Genomic DNA, 21,697 nt, shown 5'->3' on the forward strand with positions numbered 1-21,697 from the left:
AAGCCTGTCTGAAAGCAAGGGCAGGTGGATGCACCATGATCAGAGATATTTCAGTCTCAGCATTTCAGCTTCCTTAGGGAGTACGTGCTTCATTGCTCTCTTCTTACATAATTAACATCCAGGAAGAGTGCTTTTTCCCTCACTGAAGACCCCAGCACAATAGGAGCTCCTCCAAGTCTCCACCTTTGCTTTTTACACAGAGCTGGGACAGCAATTTCAGCAGCCTTTATTCAGTCCTGAAGAAAAAGAAGGAAGGCTGAGGGTTTATTCTCTACACATGGGCATGGAACTTTACCACAAACATGGTGGACTGTTTAAGAAATCATTAAACATCACAAAACAGTGCATTGCTCATTTCTTAGAGTCTAGAGACTATCTTTCAAATAAGTGAATGAAATTAAAATTCTAAAAGAGGAATCATCCATCACCCACAGAGGCTATCGGTAGCAGCAAGCTCTTTATGAAGGGGAAGGTAAATCTTCATTTAAACTCAAACTGGGGAATTTAAAATCCCAATCCCAAACTGCTAGAGTGGATTGCTGTCTTTGCAAGTATTTAATTCATTTACTTCTCACAGAAAGTAACATTTCGGGCCAGGCCTGAGTTATGCAGGGATGGATCTCAGTGTGTAACCAGCAGAGAGGTGACTGCTCCCTGGGAGCCAGCTGACAGCAGCCCCCAGCAGCCTCACAGGCTGCAAGGGCAGCTCAAACTGAGATTAACTGATCACAGGCTGCCAAAGGCTCACCTTGCAGCTAAAGAACTTCTACAGAAAGGTAACAGTAGAAGTAGCAAACCCAAAACCTGTGTATTGTAAATAAAAGCAATGTCTAGGTAAAGAAACTAGCATTTCAGCTATAGTTCTATTACTGCCATTCCTCATTGCTGTAGCTTCAAATCTGTGCAATCTAGGCAAACTGAGTTTTCCTGCTCCATGAAAATTGTGGAAAATTGTGGAAGCACAAACCAAGCCTCCTTGGCTTTAGCAATAAAGTCAGTCACAAGGGAGAGGGCTGAACAAGATAAGGGTGGAAGGAGGACACAGATAATTTCTTCCATCTCTGCACAGCCCTAGGGGAGAAGTGGGACTAACCACTGCCAGAGCCCGTAAGACCCTGCAGAAATATCCATCACTGTAGTGGGACTTGTGGGATGAAAGAAAGCGTTAAGGACCTGGAATCTGCACAGAGATGTAGGCTACTGACTCCCTAACCCCAGTGCTCCCTAAGGATAGGGTTCCTCTGTGGCACAGCTGCAAGAACAGTTGGGTTCCTGTGTGCTGGCACTAGGTTTACATTGCATAGTGTCTACATTGCATAAAGGCAAATGTCTACATTGCAAGCTTTTCTCCCTTTCACCTTCTCCCCTATGTGGTTTCTTTACAGGAAGGAACTGACAGAAGGCATATCTGGCACCAAGGTCTGACAGTGAGCAGGGCAATAGGGGGAAATTTTAATGGTAGTTGCTAAGTATTAAGGTACTAAAACTGAGGGGGAAATTTGTGGAAATATTCCAGTCATAATTTTAGTAATAAAAACCTTCCAGGCCTGGCAGTGCTCTGCAGCACTTTTGAGAATTGTCCGTTTTGGTTAAGTTTTCAATGCCAAGGAAATAGTTCAGCTATTTAGTAATAATTTATATTAGTTTGTAGTTTAAAATAATTACTGCATATTATTCCAGGAGAAAAGTCTTCTCTGTGCAGATAATTTTAGTAATTTTGCTCACATACAACTTGTGTTGTATGTTTTAAAGAAACAAGCTATGCCAGGATGTAACTTTAAAATACTTAAGTCTCAAATGCCATCAATCAGAACATTGAAACAGTTCGTTTTATTGGGATTTTTCTCTGCCCAATTCTCTGTGGAAAAGAGTCTGATTCTCAGAGAAGCTTTCAAGACAAAAGAGAGGCAAAGCTTACTGAGCACTGAAGAAAGAGATTCACATGTTAACAAGTGTCAGAAAAGTAGAACATGTTTTTTCTGGTGGTATCCTCTTTCAAACTACCATGCTTCACAGCCCAACTCTAGCTCCCCAAGTACATAGTGAATGGAACAGTAAATTTCTAGCTGTCCAAAAACCACTGGGAGATCAAGTGTAATTCCCCACAGCAGTTCTCCAGAACTCTGTGCTTGTGTGAGGAACAATGGCCACATTCTGCCTAACACATGCCATGTGTTTCTCTGTGTCCCAGGAGGAATTTGGCCTCAACAAAAACCCTCCTGCAGGCTCTGCCCGCAAAGAGTTGCTCTGCACCACCCCACATCATCCTCAATGACACTCAGGATAAAAAGTGTAAGGTTTTCCAGCAAGGAAACTATGAGGTAATAGTACTGTTGTCTAAAAAATACATCAGAGAAAAACAAACATCAGGGATTGAGGTTATTTAAGCTAAAGGACAATGCTGGCATGAGAACAAAGGGGTCTGACTGAGATGCACAGCATAGGTGATTCTGGTGACGCTAAGATAGCAAAGCCTTGGGTCGCTTTAAGTGAAAGCAACAGTAATCTTTACTGCCACATGCAGGCAATTTCTGCAGAATGCCATTGTTATTAACAGAAAAGGTGATGTGAAACCCAGATAGTAAACACCAGAAGTGTTTGCTTACCTGTTGAAATGGAAACAAACATAGAAGTCTGGTCACTGACAGTGCTTCTTTTTTCAGCTACAGGTAGATATCTGAGTGTTCTTGCCCTTTTAAAAGGATTGTCTTTAGTCACTCACAGCACATTTTGTGCATGAGGTCATTGTGACAATCCACAGCAGTGATAAACAAGAATTTCCAACTGAAATAAAAACTAAGTTTTAGTATCCCTACTGAATATAACTAGATTGATGGGAGAAGAGTTTAAAATGGACTAATCAAGCATCACATTTTTTCCTTTCATGGACTAAGATTAGAAGAAACTATTTTCATCTTGTTGGTTTCAGGTCATTAGAACAGATCACAGAAATACATATTCCTCTCTGATGCAACTCATTCAAAGCTTGGAATCACTTTACTCCAAGATATATAGAATATTATGATGGTATGAGTTTCACTCATCATACAAATCTTAATGAGCTGTTCCCTGCAAATCACTTTGAAGCAGTGCACGTCTGGGATTGTCATTCCCTCTGCCTTTTACAATCCATGCAAAGGATTAAAACTGTAGACCAGTGTAGTACCAAGAAGTAATTAATATCTTCATTAACAGCAGAATTGATTAATAATTCATTTGTAATAGAATTAAAGCAAATAAAACAATATTGTGTAACACTGAGCACTGCAGAAACACCCTGAAGTGGTACTAACATACTACAAATCCTTAAGATTCACAAATGTCTTTACTTCCCAGAAAATTTGTGTACAGATCTTCAGGGGAAAAAACCCAATTAGAGTCATTGTATAAACCATGTAAAATGAGATGCACACGATTTTCAATATCAGTAAAAAGTACCAGCATTTCCTTGTCTCTCTGCTTCTCAGATGTTCAAGTTCTCTTTATTCCTTGGCTAGCCTATTTATAACTATTGCACAAGAGCATATTGGGGCAGGATGCACAAACTCTCATACCCAGAACAGTCATGGCTGACCCATCCATGACTAGGCTAGCAGCGTGTTACACAATGTCTGTCAGATGCCTAAGGGGACTTAGACCAGACCATGAAAAGTACACTGGTGCTACTGCATGTGTACTCCCACATTTTTCCACCAACACTTGGTAAGCTTGGATGCAATAAAGAAACAATTGGAATAAAACAATTAAAATTCAATAAAATTATTAGAAATAAGCAATCAGAATAGAATATTATGATCTAATTTTGAATAACTGTATCCAACAAAACAATGGAATTGACAAAACTGGTTTGTTTTTTTAATATAGCAATTGAATAAAATGATTAATGAATTGAAATAAAACAATTGAAATAAACAAATCAGAATAAAAACTATTGAAATAAAACAATTGGAATATTTTAAATTTAACAATTGAATAAAAAAATTAATGAATTCAAATAAATCAGAATTAAACTATTGAAATAAAACAATTAGAAAAAAATAATTGAAATAGCAACTTTTAACTAGTTCAGATTTAAATGAGAATAATTGAAAATCAGATCATTGAAATAGAATGAAATAATTAGTAGAATTGAAACAGAATAATTGAAATAGAATAATTGAAATCACAACTGTCAAATTTAAATAAAATAATTAAATTGAATGATTGGAATTAAATAATTAAACAAATTTTGTTGAGTAAAACAATCACATAAAATAATAAAATAATTAAGTGGAATTATTGGAATTAAATAATTAATTTGGATAAATTTAGTCTAGTAAAAGAATTCTAAAATAATTGACAAACTGAAATAAAACAAAATGTAGAATTAAAATAAAACTAAACTATTAGAATACCAAATGAATCTAACAGAAACAACTAAATAAAACAATCTGAATAGATTCCAATAAAAAGATCAAACTAAATATAACTAGTAATGATCCAAAATACCAAATTGGAATTCTCATAATTGAAATTAATACAATGAACAAAAGTAATGAAATAACCCAATAAAACGAACAGTCTTTAGAGACAAAAAACAATACAAGAACTCACTACAATTGACCACAAGATTCCAATCACAACTAAGTCACACATATAAATAAATTATATTTCTTATAACTTAATGATAAGGACCACAAACTTAAGGACAACTAACAAGACGGCCACCAAGGCCCTCTGTCAATCCTAGGCCCCCCTGGCCCGCCTCCTTCTATATCGACCAATGTCGGCCTGTTCCCGCTCCCCCGCCCCTTCCAGGGAGGGGCCCGGCCCACTCACAACATGGCTCCGCTGCCTCACACTCAAAATGGCACCTCAGGGCTGTCAGCACCACTCACCCTAAAATGAAAAATTAAACTTTTTACTTTTTCCAGGAAACAGTTAGTACCAACTAAATGCGTTCAAGTAGTCTTGAACTCAAACATAAAAATTAGCAGCTTATAAATTTTAATACCTCTGCTTTCACACTAACAGTACAATAAGCAGAACTTCTCTCTCTCTCTAACTAAATGCTTTTAAATTCACTTTCCCTGTCCGGTGAGTGGTCTGGGGATTCTTGGCTACCACCTCATCCCAGAACCTCACTATACTGGTGCTCCCACCTTCCACACTCACACAATTAACTCGGCTAGAAACAGTTAAACAATAACCATTTGTATCCCAAATAATCAGTACCTAAAAAGCAATTATACCAACAAATTACATCCAGGTAGTCCGGGACTTGAAAGTAAAAACTATGTAACTGAAGTACCACTTAAAAGAAAAATAGCAATTATAAATTACCTACCTATGGTAGGTAGGGTCTACTCTCCTGACCCTAGCTCTCCATGCTAGGAGGAGATCCCAACTCTGACTCCAGCTCCTAATGAGCTGAACGGCCTCTCCCAGCCGGCCACTCTCACTTCCAGTCACCAGGCCAGGAGGATCTCCTAACTCCCCTTCCGTGGCTGAAACCAGGTGCGAACACCTGCCCGGTCCACTCCATGCAGGACCAGGTGCATCCCCCACCCCGTGCGCCCGGCCATGCGGAGAATTAGGGTCCTACCCCCCCCCAGCCGGGACTCCATTCCCCCCCCCCTACCAAAAAGGAGGACATTCCCTAACGGGTGGCTCCCTATCATTGTTCCAACCTCCCTGCTCAAGCAGAGCCATCCTAGAGCAGAGGATTGTGCCCAGACAGTTCTTGAATTCTCCAGTGAGAGAGGCTCCACAACTTCTCTGGGCAACCTGTTCCAGTGCTCGGTCATCTTCACAGTAAAGAAGTTCTTCCTTATGTTCAGGTAGAACTTCCGTGCCCATTGTCTCTCATTCCAGTTGCTGCGCACCACTGAGAAGAGCCTGGTCCATCCTCCTGACACCCTTCCTTCAGATGCTTACACACTTAATAATTCTGTAAACAGAACATTTGTGACAACTGGCACGAAGCGTGGCGGCTTAGCTGGATGGGTGTACGGCAGGGAATTGGCTTCTCGGCACACGGCTTAGTGCGGGTGGCCGTGCGGGGTGTGCCCGCGGTGCTCTCCGATCCCTCCGGCCGCGGGTGCGGGGGGCCGTGCCGCAGCACCCGCAGGGACAGGACGGCGGGACGGGGCTAGTTAGTTAGTTAGTTAGTTAGTTAGTTAGTTAGTTAGTTAGTTAGTTAGTTAGTTAGTTAGTTAGTTAGTTAGTTAGTTAGTTAGTTAGTTAGTTAGTTAGTTAGTTAGTTGTCAAGTTGTTTCTGCGCTTACAAACCACAGCGCCCCGTCCCGCCGAACGCGGGGCTCCGTGCCGAGCCCCGCCCCGCGGGGCTGTGAGGGCAGCGGCGCCGGGCCGGGCGGCGCGGGCGGCGGGCCGGCAGGGGGCGCTGCAGGCGGGCCCGCAGCCGCGCGGGGCGGCGGGGCCGCTCCCAGCGCCGCATCATGTGGGCCCGGCCCCTTCCATGGAGCCGCGGCCGCCGAGCGCCGCCCGGGCGGACGCTGCCATGAGGCTCTGAGGGGCGGCTGCGTGCGGAGCACCTGGCCGGTCCCAGCCGCTGCCGGGCTCGCCTCGCCTCGCCGCGGGACAAGGAAGCTGAGGCCGCCGCTGCTGCTGCTGCCGCTGCCGCCGCGGGTCCGACCGGGCGTGCGAGCGGCCCGGGGCCATGTAAAGCGGCAGCGGCCGGTGGGAGCCGAACCGAGCTCGAGCAGAGAAACCGCCGCGGCCGGCCGGGCAGGCCCCGCAGTGGGGATCATGGCGACGTCTAATCTCCTAAAGGTGAGAGCGGAGCCCGGCCGAGTCCTGCGGGAGGAGGGGGGAGGCGGCGGGGCCGGGCGGCCCTGCGGGTGGCCGGACCGGACAGTGCGGCGGGGCCGGGGGCATGGCTGGGGGCAGGGCCAGGGTCGGGCCGCGGGTCCCGCTGGCCGGAGTTGCCGCTCCAGGGCCCACCCGCAGGTGAGCGGCCTTGGGTTGCCGGCCTCGGCCCGGCCCGGCCCCGCCGGCAGCTGCTGCCTGCTGCCAGCCCCGCGATCCCTGCCCCCGGCTCTCCCGTCCCAAACACGCCCCGTTGGAAACAGCGTTGCGTCGTGCGGATAGACAGAGCACCGTGTCTTCTCTTTGTTTATTTAAGAAAATCCGGGTGTACGGAAGATGAGTTTTAAGTTAAACAAAGAGTTGGAAAATGTCTTCGCTGAGGGCAGGTGCCGTTATTGGGGTGGCCACCGTGTTCCAGTTTTTTTGTTGACTGCAGATTTCCTGCAAAGGAAAACTCCCGGAGGCCTTTCGCTTACGTTAAGCAGCTTTGCTTTTGTAGTCATATGTTTTCAAGCACTTTCCTGGCGTTTGATGGCAGATGTCAGTCACCCCAGGCTGCTGCAGTTTGGAACGGAAGATTTCAGTGGGACAGTCCAGTGTTTGAGCTCAGGACTGCCTGTCCTGATCTTTGTGGTATGTATGAGGAGAAGACTCTGTGTGGCCTTTGAGGCCATGCTAGCACAGGGAAGATGGGCCTACTTGAAACCACTGTTATTAGTGCCTACAGTAAGTGTTTCTAAAACACCAGTTAACTACAGTGCTAAGACAGGCCTAGGGCAGGCTCTCTGCTTAACTTAAGGGATTGACAATTGAAGATATATATAAATATAGGCATAAACATATGTTCAGTACTGCATGTTATAGTTCAGTGTGGTCCTGGAAAAGTGCTGCTTGCATTTTACTAACCTGACCTAATTTGGATGCATAGATCTAGCCTGAATTTGCTGGTTTTATTTATTACTCTGGGACATTCATTGTGAAGAAATAAGAACTAATTTATCCCTTTGTTTCTTCAGGATATTAAAAAACCTCTATATTAAAAAGAAATGTTTTTTAAAATCTTCCTTGAAATTGAAATTAATTTTAATTAATTCCTGTATAGTTTTATGCCTGTAAGAAGTTGTTAGATATTTAAGCAGATAATACTTCAAAATACTTAAAAATCTAAAATTGAGGAACCCAAGAATACAGGCGAAAAAATAGTATCTCATAAGAAGAAATGTTATTTTTGTGGAAATGCATGTGTTCAGAGCAGGGCTCAGACAGATTTATCTACTTGTTAATGTTTTAGATCATCTATTTTCTGTGCATTTGAGGATTTCTCGAAAGTCCAGCACATGCTCTGATAATACATGTGATGGGATAGCCCACAGCAGATAGGAGAAACATAAGCCTGTAAGATTTGTCAGCATTCCACTTCAGCTATTTTGAAAGAGCAATAAGTAGTAAAAACAGAGGCCTTGACTTGGTGGGTGCCAAACTGAACTCTTTTTGTTAACTGGTCATGATTTTGCCATTGGCCTTTGAGTTGTCAGTGTTTTATATTGACAATAAGATATATATATGCGCAGTGTGTTTCAGGAAAAATGCTGCAGAGATATGTCTTGTAAAATAGGCATTTCTGGTCACTCAAAGTGTTATTAAGCATTTAGCTTACTAATTAGTCAGTTTTTCAATGACAATAAAGTATGATTCCTACATTACAGAAGGAAAGATTATACAGTGATTTGACTTAGTTTATAATGGCAAGATAAACCAGTGTGAGAATTAGAACGAGGTAAGGTGCTTTGTTCCCCAGTTCCATTTGTCAGAGTGCTCTCTGAGAAGCAAACTGTTCATTCCAGGTCAGTGTTCCCTGGCAGTGCCTTGTGCCCTCTGAGTCTCCAACTTCTGCTTTCATCTTTAAGGGGAAAAAAAACCAATGTCTGGGCCCAGTAAAAATCCCAGGGTAAGGAAGGAGAGGTGTTAAAATCTGCAAGTTTTTTTCATATCTGTTTCAAATAAGCCTGCATAATCAAATCTGTGTTGGGTATAGACAGGCCTTAGTTTTGCCAGCATGAGCAGGACCTGACTATCTTCTTTTGTTTCCCCCCATCCTGGTCCAGCTTTCCGCATAGTTGAGACAATGAAGTGAAATATTCCTTTCTGATTCTATTAACAGATAGTAGCTGAATCCAAATCTGACTGGCCATCATAATTTTAGAGGGTGTCATTTAAACTCCATTAGTGCTTAATTTTCCTAATTGTAAATTCTTTTCTGAAAAGCATATTCTTGGAGAGCCTTCTTTAAGTGAAAAATTAGAATGACCAGTCGTGTTGAATCCTGGTGAGACAGAGCAAACTGTAATGTGATGGAACTGCTTAGTAAGAGCCATTACAGGGTCAGCTGGTACCTGCCCTACCTGTAGCAGAGCTGCTCTCCCTCGCTGCGGCAGTGGCTTTCTGATAGGTGACCAAGCCATTTCCAGCAGAGACCCTAGAGTTTTTTGTCTCAACACACATGTGACACTTCTAAAGTGGGATACTTCATTTCAGGTGCCCTGTAGGATTATAACTTGTTCTCTTTGCAGTGATGATACATTCTAAACCAATTCACCCATGTGACATGACGATACTTGAGTTTTTCTGCAGTTTGTGGAGCAGAGAGGACGTTAGCTTATTGTAGCACAAAGAAAACCTATAGCTGTATCCATGCTGGTAGATCTTTACAATATTGTAGGGCCTTACTGGAGCTGCCAGCAAATGCAGGAGTCTATCCTTGCAAGATGAACTCCACCATGAGCCTGATATTTGGAAAGAAGCAAGAAGAAGTTTTTCCCTGAGCTTAAATTAAATGACAATCACTGTTTACCTTTGTATCAGTTTGACCTGTGTGTTGCTGACAACTAGAAATACCTTTGAAGGTTTTGAATTTTTTGTCTTAGAGTGCATGTTTCCAGATCTGATTTTAAGTTTGTCTATTTTTTTTTTTTTTTGGCTGTTTTCATTTAGGATATCCTTAAGATATCCTTAAGAGTGTTGCACGTTAGTTAGTTACATTCAAAAGCTTTTCCTGTGGCAACTTGCTACAAGTATTACAAGTAGCATTTTAGAGCTACTTGTAGCGGAGATTAATCAGACAGTACTTGTTTCCGTTTGGGACATCATATTTCCTACTTCATCCCTCTGTGAGCTGGCCTCAGTATAAATACTGTCTGGAAACAATGGAGTTGTAGAGATGAACATGTTACTCAGATGTAGATCAGATGTACAGTAAGACCTAGAGATCACTTCTTTCATAAAGTACTATGTAAAGCATCTGGAGAGACCAGGATTGAATTTCTGTGTGGCCTGAGAGTTCCACAGAGACGTTTTGAAGTTCAAAAGGGAGAGTAGCATGAAGGTCGTGGTGTATTGCCTTGCCTTGTTATATCTGTTATGTTTAAGTGTTTATGAGTAGAATTGAAGAACATGGAAAAGTATAATGTGTAAAGTAGTATGTATTTCAAGTGAAGTTTAGTGTTAAAATGGAACTTTAAATCTTTATGAACAAATATATTGAACTGAATTTTAAAACAAAATATTTCATACGTGGAGTTGTTTTTTTAAGCATTAAAATTTAAACACTAGAATGGCTACTTAAGGGTGTGGCCATCAACTGTAGTCTGTGTTTTCAGAGACTATTTGATAAGTGAAGTAATTTTATTTCATCAAAGTTATGCCTTACTGTTCTGTTTACCTTTCATTTGGAACTGTGGTTGGAAGCAAAGTAGGAAAGAAAAATTGCCCAGGAAATACTGCTCAGAAATTGCATGTGTGACTTTGGTAACAACTAAGAATTGCCACTGTTTGACCTCCTCTTCTACTATAAAACCTGTTTTCTGTCATGTACTAAAAGAGATGGAAGTAGGTGGTATTTAATGCACCCTTTCTTCCTGTAATTACTGTAAAATTGTAATGTCATGGAAGCCTAAATCTAACTAAATGATGTTTCTGTAATCTTTTTTTTTTATTTCAGTAGAGCTTTCTATACTGTCTCTCAGAGCATCCTTCTCAAAAAAGGATAAACACATCATGTGATGGGTGAGCAACTGGTTCATTGTAGGAAATTGGGTGATGTCAGACTGGAGACCTGTCATAAGTAGGGTTCCACCGGGCTCCATCTTAGGCTCTGTGCTCTTCAACATCTTCATAAATAACTTGGACATAGGACTGGAAGGGACACTAAGCAATTTCCTAGATGACACAAAACTGGGAAGAGCTGCTGACTCTTTTGAAGGCAGGGAGGCTGTTCAGAGTGACCTGAACAAATCAGAAGGCTGGGCAATCACCAACCAGATGAAGTCCAACATGGGAAAGTTCTGGATTCTGCACCTGGGATGGGGCAACCCTGGAAGTGCAGACAGACCAGGAAATAAAATGCTGGAGAGCAGTGCCACACAAAGGGACCTGGGGGTCCTGTTTTGTGGCAAGTTGAATGTGAGCCAGCAGTGCCCTGGCAGCCAGGAGGGCCAGCCCTGTCCTGGGGTGTGGGAATCCCTCTCTGGGGGGCATCAGGCACAGCATGGCCAGCCGGGCAAGGGAGGGGAGTGTCCTGCTCTGTTTGCTCTGCACTCTCCAGTGTTGGGGGCAGTTTTGGGCACCACAGTATATTAAAGACATTAATCTAGAGAGAATATCCAAAGGAGGGCAACAAAGATGGAGAAAGGCTTTGAGGGGAAACCATATGAGGAGTGGCTGAAATCACTGGATGTGTTCAACTTGGAGGACACTGAGAGGAGACATTGCAGTCTGCAGCTTCCTTGTGAGGGAAAGAGGAGGGGCAGGCACCGATCTCTTCTCTGTGGTGCCCAGGACCTGAGGGAATGGCCTGAACCTGTGTCAGGGGAGGTTTAAGCTGGCTATCAGGAAAAGGTTCTTCACCCAGAGAGTGGTTGTGCACAGGAACAGGCTCCCCAGGGAAGTGGTCACAGCACCAAGCCTGACAGAGTTTAGGAAGCAATAGGACTATGTTCTCTGGCACATGGTGTGATTGAGGATGGTCCTATGCAGGGTCAGGAGTTGGACTTTGATGGTCCTTGTGGGTCCCTTCCAACTCAGCTTATCCTTATTTCTGTGAATTGTTTGTTTAACTTAAAGATTAGTTGAGTAGGATTTTTCATCCATTAATTTTATTTCATCTTCTGCTTAATTAAAGAATAAAGAAGGAAATGTGGAAAAAAAATTACTCCTACATATAGGAAACAAAGTTCTACACTTCTCTAATGGGATCTCAGGATAAGCTTTGTTTGAGGAATTCTTTTTAAGATACTGGTTACAAGTGGACACAGGGTTTTTTTACAACTGAAGTTGAGTTTTATTTGTGCCTCTTAGGATTAAGTAGGTAATTGCAATCTAAATCACTTAAACAGTTGCATTTGCAGTCCTCCTTCTCCCCATGTTTTATAGTGAAACTAATCTTGTTCACAAAGATAGAGCATTCAGGTTTTATCTTCAGCTGGTTTTGGCGATGGTCTGAATTGCACTTCTCAAAAATTTCAGAACAGGTATTTTTACCTGTTCCACAAAACTTAAGGGGTCTTCTCTGATGTTTCATTCAAAAGGAAATCTTTTAAGGAAGTTGCTTTTACTTTTTTAATAAAGTCTTTTCTGGAACTTCTCACTGTTCAGTAGCTGATATTTTATGTTCATTATCCTTCAAAGAGAGACTTGGAACAGGAGTATCTGCAAGTAGAAGCTAACATTTTTCACGTGAATAAAAAAGATTAGAGCAACGCATCAAACATTAGGAAGTAATTATAAAGCTGGCTTTGTATATAGGGGAAGCATTCAGTTGATTTTCAAAGATGATGCATTCAAATTACTTTTTTTTTGCACTGGGAAAGAATAGGTAAAACCGTCTCTGAACAGCCAAACAATATTTCATGGAATCAGTGAAATTCAATGAAAGCTGTGTTCAGTATCTACCACAATGCTGTGAGGCCTCCAGGTGCTGTGGCTGTAAAAAATAGTTACTGTGGTGCCTGTTGCATCTTTGTAACTTGAAGATGAGGTATCCTTGCATTTGAGAACACCAGGGGATGTGGTTGACAAACTGTGCTTATTCTGAATACTAAATAACAGATTTAATTGCAAATTTCCATGTAGTAATTAATCAAAAGGAGGTGATTGAGGGAACGTGGTGTGCTGTTTGTGCTTGTTTATCTGAAGAGATGTTAGTTGCAGAACAGTGCATTTATCAGAATTTAAAGCAGATAGACTGTATTAGTTGCTCTATTTGAAGTGAATTCTGTCAAATGTAGTGTTTCTAGCCAAGACAATGATCTGCTCGGAAGTAAGCAGTGCACTGGAACATAGCCCTGCAGATAACTGAACCAGTAGTCTTTCTACCACAGACTCTGAATCAGTGTATTCTTTTAATTGCATATTTTTCGTTTTAGGATATGGAGCTTTGAGCAAATAGAATCACAACATATGTGGTAGAATTGCTATTTTTATCTCAAAGTTGTTGTGTTGCTTGAGCTTTTTCAATAATGGAAGTTAGCCTGGATACTGTGGTGAGACTTTTCAGAATCAGAATTATATGGGAGCACTTAATTTCTTTACCTTTTCTCTTAGTTTGTATCGCAAGTTTGAAAAGTCCACCTTGGATTAGATTTTTCATCATGGTGTAAATAATTTTTATCTGTACCAGCGATAATCTTGGTCTTGTGGCCAGTTAACCCACAGGAAGGGAGTCTGCAATACAGCAGCTCCTACGTTACTCTGCTTCCTTCCTCCCTCTTTGCTGCTGATGCCAAATGCACTGTGAGAGAAAAAAGGTACGTGGTAGCATCCACAATACCATTCCTGACTCCTTGCTGCCATTTTGATCAGGGTAACTCATTGAAGACAGGAGGTTTGCAACTGCCTCCTGACTTCTATTGCAGGTATCTTAGTTGGAACAGTGAAGCTGCTCCAAATACCATCCATGTTGTCTGTATATAATTCCACTAACAACTGAAGAACACCTGCTAGAACTTTGCATTGTAGCTAATGCAGTGATTAAATGAAGAAATTGGCTGTTTCTTTGAACCAAATGATAGTTCTGTCACTTAAAATAATGCTTATTGTGAAAAGTGTTGTTCAGCTGTGGTAGTGTAGCTTAAATTCTGGCTTATGAGGAACACCTGAGAAAATATTTTAATATTAACTGTATGAACTGCAATCCTTAAAGATAAGTTTAAGTAAGATACGGGTTTATTAACATTACTTTTGTTGTTTCTTTTAGAATAAAGGTTCACTTCAGTTTGAAGACAAATGGGATTTCATGCGCCCAATCGTTCTGAAACTTCTTCGTCAGGAGTCTGTCACGAAACAGCAATGGTTTGATCTGTTTTCGTAAGTAATTTTTGGTATCTTACATCCTTCTACATGATAGGAATATAGTTATTGAACTACTCCTGCTACAGACAGAAGTTATCTGACACAGATTGTTTGGAAACACAGAACAAAAATATTAGTTTAAGTTTTATTAAGAGATAAGTGTGCCAACATCATTTTAAGTGTGCAAAAGTTGGGCTTTGCTGAGATTCAGGTCTTTGCAAATAGGGCGAAGAAAGAACAGCAGAGCTTTTGACTTCAGCTGACCATAGTAAACAAGTTTTGTACTTGCCCACAAACTTTTTGTTAGAATTAGAGAGAAAATATTTACTGCTGTTTCAGTAAATTCATTTAAAGGCAGTTTGCTGAATATTACATTATTCTGATTTGAATGGCTTTCTTCTAAAATAACTGAAGTAACAGGGTGGTGCAGTTTAACTTGAATGAACAGATTAATTTGAATACTTTTTTACCCTAAGAATGAAATATAAGAGTTTTCAGACAATGTTGGTATTAATATGCTGTCTATAAACCTTGCCGTTTTCTTCCTTCTAAAAAGCAAGAAGCTGCTTTTCCAGAAGCTTAGGTGATTTTTTTTTTGTGGTATACATTGTGTGATTTTTGAAAACATGCTATGGAAGTGAGTTACAAAATAAATATCAACGTATATCTAAAATAATCTTTGTCCCAATTGAGTTATTTGCTCTCCAATATAGTTGTAATTAAAATCTGCAGACTCTTCTTTTGCTTTTTAAAATCTGTCAAAACAGTAGTTTTTTTCAAATGCAGTCTTGTTGCACTCTGTCTTTTTTTCTCTTTTTGATGAGGACAATGTAGTGACTTTTTACAACCAGTTTAATGCACCTGTCACACTTTTCTGCCAGCCAAGAGCACAGGTAATCTAACATGTGATGAGTTTTAATATCTTACAATGTCTCTGCTGTAGTAGTTGCCAGACATGGTATAGTTAAGGTAAAAATTCAGTTCTGAGTCATTGCTTTAATTTTTAATAACTAGTTCAATAATTCTGCATTGGAATGGAAACTTTATTATTTTTCCTTGTAGCTGAGTTATTGAATAGAACTTAAGTAATTTCATGGCTAAATTAAAGCTATTGAGGGAAAGGATCCCACTTCCCTAGATTTATATTTTTGGACAGTGTTCTTTGTTAAGCTTCTTAATAAAAATGCAAAATCTGTAGGTGTCTTCTACATGCCCTTTGAGTATAATTATCCAATACTGCTTTTTTTTCACTGCTGTCAGGAAACAATGACATTCTAAATGCAGTAACACCTTTTCTGCCTGTGACTGTTGTGTAAGTCTCACCAGTTGAGTTAGACCCCTGTAAACCTTGGGCTGGCACCTTTAATCTGTGTCAGAGCAACTTGTGAGTTTTGTCTTTTCGGTCAAACTAAAAATGCTGCTTTTGTATTGAAATAAATGTATTGCTTTAATAGGAACAAAGTAATAGCTTTAGAATATAGGGGTGCTTTTCTGCACATATGTGGCCTTTTTACTGGAAGGTGGAAGAGCCAGAGGATGGTAATGAGTCAAAAAAAGGCTTGCTAAGCCATATGTATATATGATATATGGTTAGGAGTGTAACTTGCTTTATTTAGTCTTCAGTATAGAAAGAATAGGAGTTAAGATACACTTGCTGAGCTGTAAGGTGGGAAAATTTTCATTTGAATGATGATTAAAACTCAGAATTTTGCTTTGCAGTGCTGTTTAGTAACTTTTCTCCAGTAGATTTTTCCCTTGAAAATGCTACCACTGCCATGAAATGTTTTGAGTGATCTTATTAAACTAATTAAAACATCTTTTAAATTACCTGATCCCTCAGGGTTCAAATTTCTCAGGAGGACGGTATATTGCCTTTGTAGGATGTTGTAGTGCTTGGATTGTGAAACTGTCAGGGAAGGCTGCATATTAATGATAACACTTTAGAATAGCATGGGTTGAGTAGTAATGCTGTTACTGGCAAGTGATGTCTGTCTTTGTCAAAGAAAAGCTTTAAAAATTGTCCTTAATTCAGTAAAGATTATTGGATAGGTACTGAAAACAGAATTGCCCTACACATCTTCTTGACCATAGCCTTCTCCTAGATAGGTTGCAATTAGTTGCTTCCAGGACTTCCTTAAAGCTTCAATCTTTTCCCAAAACTTGCTTTCTCTCATGTGTCACTGGCATCTAGTTGTGTGTTGTTCAACAATGGAAGATTAAAAGTGTATTAATTTCTTAGACATTCTGAAGTTATGACTGTTAAAGCCTCATACATTACAGTATTAAATTTTTAGTAGCTGCTACTAAAAGATGGATAAATTGTTTTCTAGAGATGTACATGCAGTTTGCTTGTGGGATGATAAAGGTCCAGCAAAAATCCATCAAGCTCTGAAGGAAGACATCCTTGATTTTATTAAACAGGCACAAGCAGTAAGTTCTTAATGTTACATATCTTTCATTCGCATTGTTAGAAAAATAGCCAAATAATTCTGATTTTTGTTGGATCTAAATGCATTGCTTTTTTGTTTGAAATTTTATGATGTTCTGGAGATCATAATTGCCCTGCAAATATAAAAGCCAAAATACAGCATTATTTTGGTTTATCCAACAGTATTTATGGAATCTTCTTCCTCTTGAAAACTTCTAAAGGCAGAATTTTCTATTAGAGGTTATTGTCTGAAAAAAAAAAGTTTATATAGCTTCAGTGCTATTTTAACATGGTCACGAATGGCTTTAAAAGAAGCCATATGTACAATGTACTACAAATATCAGCGCTATCAACTCAGCAAGCTCAGCTGTCCAGTTTTATGGGCTTCCCTCCAAACGAGTGATGCTGTCAATAGACTCAAAGGAAATTCTTGTGTTTGTAACACATACTGTAGAAAATTTCTTTTGCTATGAGGAACTTAAAAGAGGGAGTTGTTGTGAAATGAAAAAAAGCTTCTAAAGCATGCTGTGACAATGGTTTAGAAAGATTCTGTACACTTTTATTTTATCCTTTTAGTGAAGTGATTTATACCACTAAGGCTTTGCTTTAAGGAAAATAGTTTTTTGTAGAGGCCTTTTTATAACCAGGTATATAAATGTTGTTTATTAAGTTCCATAGCATACCTGCTTACATGCATAAATGCTATGCTAAGCTGAGTCTTTTTGATGTGGTTTGTGTTGGCTGTTATTTGATAGACAGGTTTGGGGGTTTTTTTTGCATTATGGTAGCCAGTGTACAATGTAGCTAAGTTTTCAGGCTTTAATAAAATTTAGATGTTAACTGTCTGTCTGGGTCTAATGAAAGGTTAGTAGATGCCATTGAATCAAAACGTGTCAGTGTATAGAATATAACAGAGGTTATGTTACAGGTCCTTACAGGTTTATGTTAATTTAATTTTTTTAAATATAGTTCTACCGCACATGCCTTTAGACCAAAGATTTTAATTTTTTGCTTGCACATGATTTAAAAAGAGAAAAAGAGGTTAATTTAGAAAATTTGAACATACTGAGTACTTTTAAAATGCTGTCTTCTTTGCCCTTTAGAAACGACCCATATGACATGGTCTAATAACTACTGCAAGAAACCAAAAGGCACTTCAATATGTAGACTTTCTTATTCTGATATAACTGTATATTTGAGTTTTATATGGGGAGTTATTTTCAGCATAAACAGAGCCCATATTTTGTGCATAAATTAATTAATAAATTCCCTCCTCTGCTTGCCCCACCTGCAGAGAGTGCTGAGTCACCAGGATGATACAGCTCTACTCAAAGCCTACATCGTGGAGTGGCGCAAGTTCTTCACCCAGTGCGACATTTTGCCTAAGCCCTTCTGTCAGCTGGAGATCACTCTGATGGGCAAGCAGGGCAGCAACAAGAAGTCCAACGTGGAAGACAGCATTGTTCGAAAGGTGAGTGAGCTGTACTGCCAGAGAGCTTTGTTGCATGGCTGGCCTCAGTAGTAACAGCACTGAGGGCATTCTGTAGCTCAAGATGATGTTGCACCAATCCTGTAATATGATGCAGCAGCATTCATGGCAATCACCAGAAATAAGAAATCACACAACGGGGTATAAAGGGGCACATTGAATGATGAGGATTTTGATAATAGCCTCCAAAACTAATCTTAAAACTTTGCAGTGCTTAGATGAAATTTGGAGTTTTTTATGAACTACAGATGCATTACTTAATACTGAACTTTCTTGTTGGATAAATGCAATATATAACCGTCAGTCTTTTTCTCTATGTAACTGTGATGTTAGTTGAGTCTTTAGTTTTGTCTAAGACTGTGCCTGCCAAATGGTGAATTATATTTGGGTGTTTGCCTCAAAAGTACCCCCGATACAGCAACTCCTGACACATTGTATTACTGGAAAGATTACTTGACTGATTATGGAGAACTGTAGAAGTAATAGAGAATTATTGAATTAATACATGAATTCAAGACTGATTTCCTTAGCTGTCCAATTACATAAAATAAATTTAGAAAGTGAGCTGAATATGACTTCTATAACTAGTTCAGAGCAAGATCATATTCTGACATAGCTGAACTGCTGTGTATGACTTGAAAATTACATTGTAAATTACTCAATTTCTGTTCCTGATGTCATGTACTTTTTTGCACAAACTTAGGTCTGCATGTACCTTTCTAACAGGTTTTTTCTTTCTTCCTGATATGCAGCTCATGCTAGATACGTGGAATGAATCCATATTTTCAAATATAAAAAATAGACTTCAGGACAGTGCAATGAAGCTAGTTCATGCTGAAAGACTAGGAGAAGCTTTTGACTCCCAGCTCGTTATTGGAGTTCGAGAATCATATGGTATGTCTTGCACACACGATCTGTGGCCTCCTCACTTTATTAAATTAATTTTCTTCAAAAAGTTGGCATTTGTGGTGGTAGGGTTGGAATTATCTCAGCATTTTGTATTGATTTTTTTTGCTGTGCATGTTACACATGATACCAGTTAAATTTTATTTATAATCTTTAGCTTCTAAGTGATTTACCTGTGTATCAGTAACTGCAAAAGCAATGTTTTCAAAGAGAAGAGAACTTTCTGACCTTTTGGGGTTTCACATATAACTTAGTCTGTACTCCTTTAGATACTGTTTCTGATTCTTTAGACAGTTTGAAGAAGAAATGCTAATCAGGCTACTTTTAAGACTTTCAGACTTTCTTTGTTGCAGAACAGATGTATCTGTGTTTCTGTGTATCTGAAACTTCTGTGAGATTTCACCATTGCCTGCTACTTTTGAAAGCTTTCCAGCCTGTTGAACTAAACTTGTGACTAATACCCTTTAAGACAGCTTTTTATAGAAGTCAAATTCTAACTTTTTAAAAAGCATATTCCATTGAATGACTTTTCATTTCTCTGTAACAGTTGAGGGGAAAGTGGAAACTCTTTCCAACAGTGCAAAGCACTGCAATAAGCTTACTGTCTTCATTCTTGTAAAACAGGGAAATAAACTCTAAAAGGGAGACATTGTGATTCCAGGAACAGTGTCTAAGAGAAGTTTTTTGCCTAGTCAGGTGGAGAACTTTTCACTTTTTTTTTTTTTATTCCTTTCTTACAATTTTGCAGTTGTATGTGTATTTATGGTTACCAAGTTTGAATGTCTGACATGCTGGAGCTAAGTATGAACTGTTTTCCAGTTTGCCATAGTTGATCTGAATATTTCTGGGAGCAAAGATTGGCCAAATTTGGTTACCTTTGTGATCAGAGTCCATTTATCAGATATTTCAAATTGTTCAATGAAACCCTTTAATACAAGTCTCACTCTCTCATTGAAATTTGCTTATTATTAGCCACATAAATTTCCAAGAGTTGAGAGTAAGTTTGGACTTTCTCTTTGCAGTTAACCTTTGTTCTAATCCTGAAGATAAACTTCAGATATATCGGGATAACTTTGAAAAGGCATATTTGGATTCAACAGAGAGATTTTATAGAACACAGGCTCCTTCTTATTTACAACAAAACGGTGTACAGAATTATATGAAATATGTAAGTAAAAATTCTGTTGTAGCTTTGTACTGAATGTGTTAGTACTTAAAATGATTGCTGTTCTACTTTTGCACAGGCAGATGCTAAACTAAAAGAAGAAGAGAAAAGAGCACTACGATATTTAGAAACAAGACGTGAATGTAACTCTGTAGAAGCAGTGAGTATAATTTGTAGAAAAATTGTGTATTTCATAGTTATATAGTGTTATATGGTAGTTTTCAGTTTTGTGTTACAGTATTATTTGATAGTACTAAATTGGAACTGTTTATTTTATGTTTGCTAATCATAAATTATTTGTTGCAAAAGCATATTTACAATTTCTGTAAATGTGTAAATAGTACATGTAGATCAAAAGTTAAAACTGAAGGGCAGGTTTTTATTCAGATTGGTTTTTGTTCTTTCATATTGAGTTAGGTATGGTGGTAATTTTTCCTATGGTTAACAGTGGACGAGAATCGTGTTTGAAAATGAACTGTCACATCTGTTTGGCAAACGATTTCTCAGTGCTCATTTAGAACACCTGAAAGAGTTCATTGCAATCAAAAGGAGCAATAGAAATTTCATTAAAGCTGTAATATATTTCCTCTTAGGCAGAAATATGGACATTTAATATAAGAGATGGGTTTTCTTTTTTTCTTTCCCCTTCTTCCCTCTTCAGCAATTTTTTTACACAGTTCAGATTCTAGAGGAAGAATGCAATGAATATGTCAATTGTCTGTGTTGAAATTAGTTCAGGAAACAGGTTATTTTAAATAAATACCTTTTAAATATGATCTTTTTTCTTTTTTTGAATGATCAAAATGTGCTTTATACCTATTGTTCAGTTGTGAGTCATTCATTTTGCACAGGTATAAATTGTAGCCCTTATAAAGAGCCTGACAAAGGAGAGATGGTCCTGACATGTACAGGCAGTTTCTGTTCTAGATCTAATGCCTTGTTCAAGCCATCCAGCCTGGTCCAAATAGGGTATACTGGAATGAGAACTATTCTTAGCTCTTGGATGTATACTTAGAAATGAAATAGGGTAGTTACTGTTCCAAAAGTGGTGGCTCCCTTGAGAGAAAAGAGTCAACAGAAATACTAAGCTCATTAATGGTTTGGAGGAGATTTTGCCACATTTACTAACCTAAACATTTTGAAGAAATGTGGTTCCTGCATAGATTCTATTCAAACTGCACGTACTTTTATGAATCAGTGAATGAGTTAATTATTTTATAGAGCTAATGGTTGAGAACAGTTTAGATTTTGTGTCATGGCAAGTTTGAGACACATCAGACTTCAGTTCAGATGGCTGCTTGAGCTAATCCTGTGTTTAATATATTTCAGCTCATGGAGTGCTGCGTCAATGCCCTGGTGACATCTTTTAAAGAGACTATTTTAGCTGAATGCCAAGGCATGATCAAACGAAATGAAACAGAAAGTAAGTGGAGCTTCAAGAGCAGTGCAGGGTGAACCCTGCAGGACCTGCATAAAAATAGATTTGTGTGTAGATATATCAAATTACTGTTTTTAATAGATGGTGGTAGTGCTTCATATAAAAATATTATTGCAAATG

The 21,697-nt window shown here is 39.3% G+C and overlaps 1 protein-coding gene across 2 annotated transcripts in view; it reads left to right on the top strand.

The window, feature by feature from the left end:
• Positions 1 to 6,387: 6,387 nt before the first annotated feature.
• The window catches only part of CUL5 (cullin 5), a 31,703-nt gene continuing 16,393 nt past the window's right edge, over positions 6,388 to 21,697 (top strand). For both annotated transcript variants that reach the window (XR_005980060.2, XM_030270345.4), the window contains exons 1-8: positions 6,388 to 6,771; positions 14,057 to 14,166; positions 16,482 to 16,581; positions 17,874 to 18,050; positions 18,821 to 18,962; positions 19,997 to 20,142; positions 20,219 to 20,299; positions 21,469 to 21,562. Coding sequence is in view for 1 of the 2 variants with exons in the window: in XM_030270345.4 (XP_030126205.1) it covers positions 6,748 to 6,771; positions 14,057 to 14,166; positions 16,482 to 16,581; positions 17,874 to 18,050; positions 18,821 to 18,962; positions 19,997 to 20,142; positions 20,219 to 20,299; positions 21,469 to 21,562 (874 nt within the window). In the remaining variant the exon portion in view is untranslated. The remainder of the gene's footprint in view (positions 6,772 to 14,056; positions 14,167 to 16,481; positions 16,582 to 17,873; positions 18,051 to 18,820; positions 18,963 to 19,996; positions 20,143 to 20,218; positions 20,300 to 21,468; positions 21,563 to 21,697) is intronic.

Source organism: Taeniopygia guttata, chromosome 1 (genome assembly GCF_048771995.1).
Source record: "Taeniopygia guttata chromosome 1, bTaeGut7.mat, whole genome shotgun sequence".
In the NCBI taxonomy this organism is placed as follows: Eukaryota; Metazoa; Chordata; class Aves; order Passeriformes; family Estrildidae; genus Taeniopygia; species Taeniopygia guttata.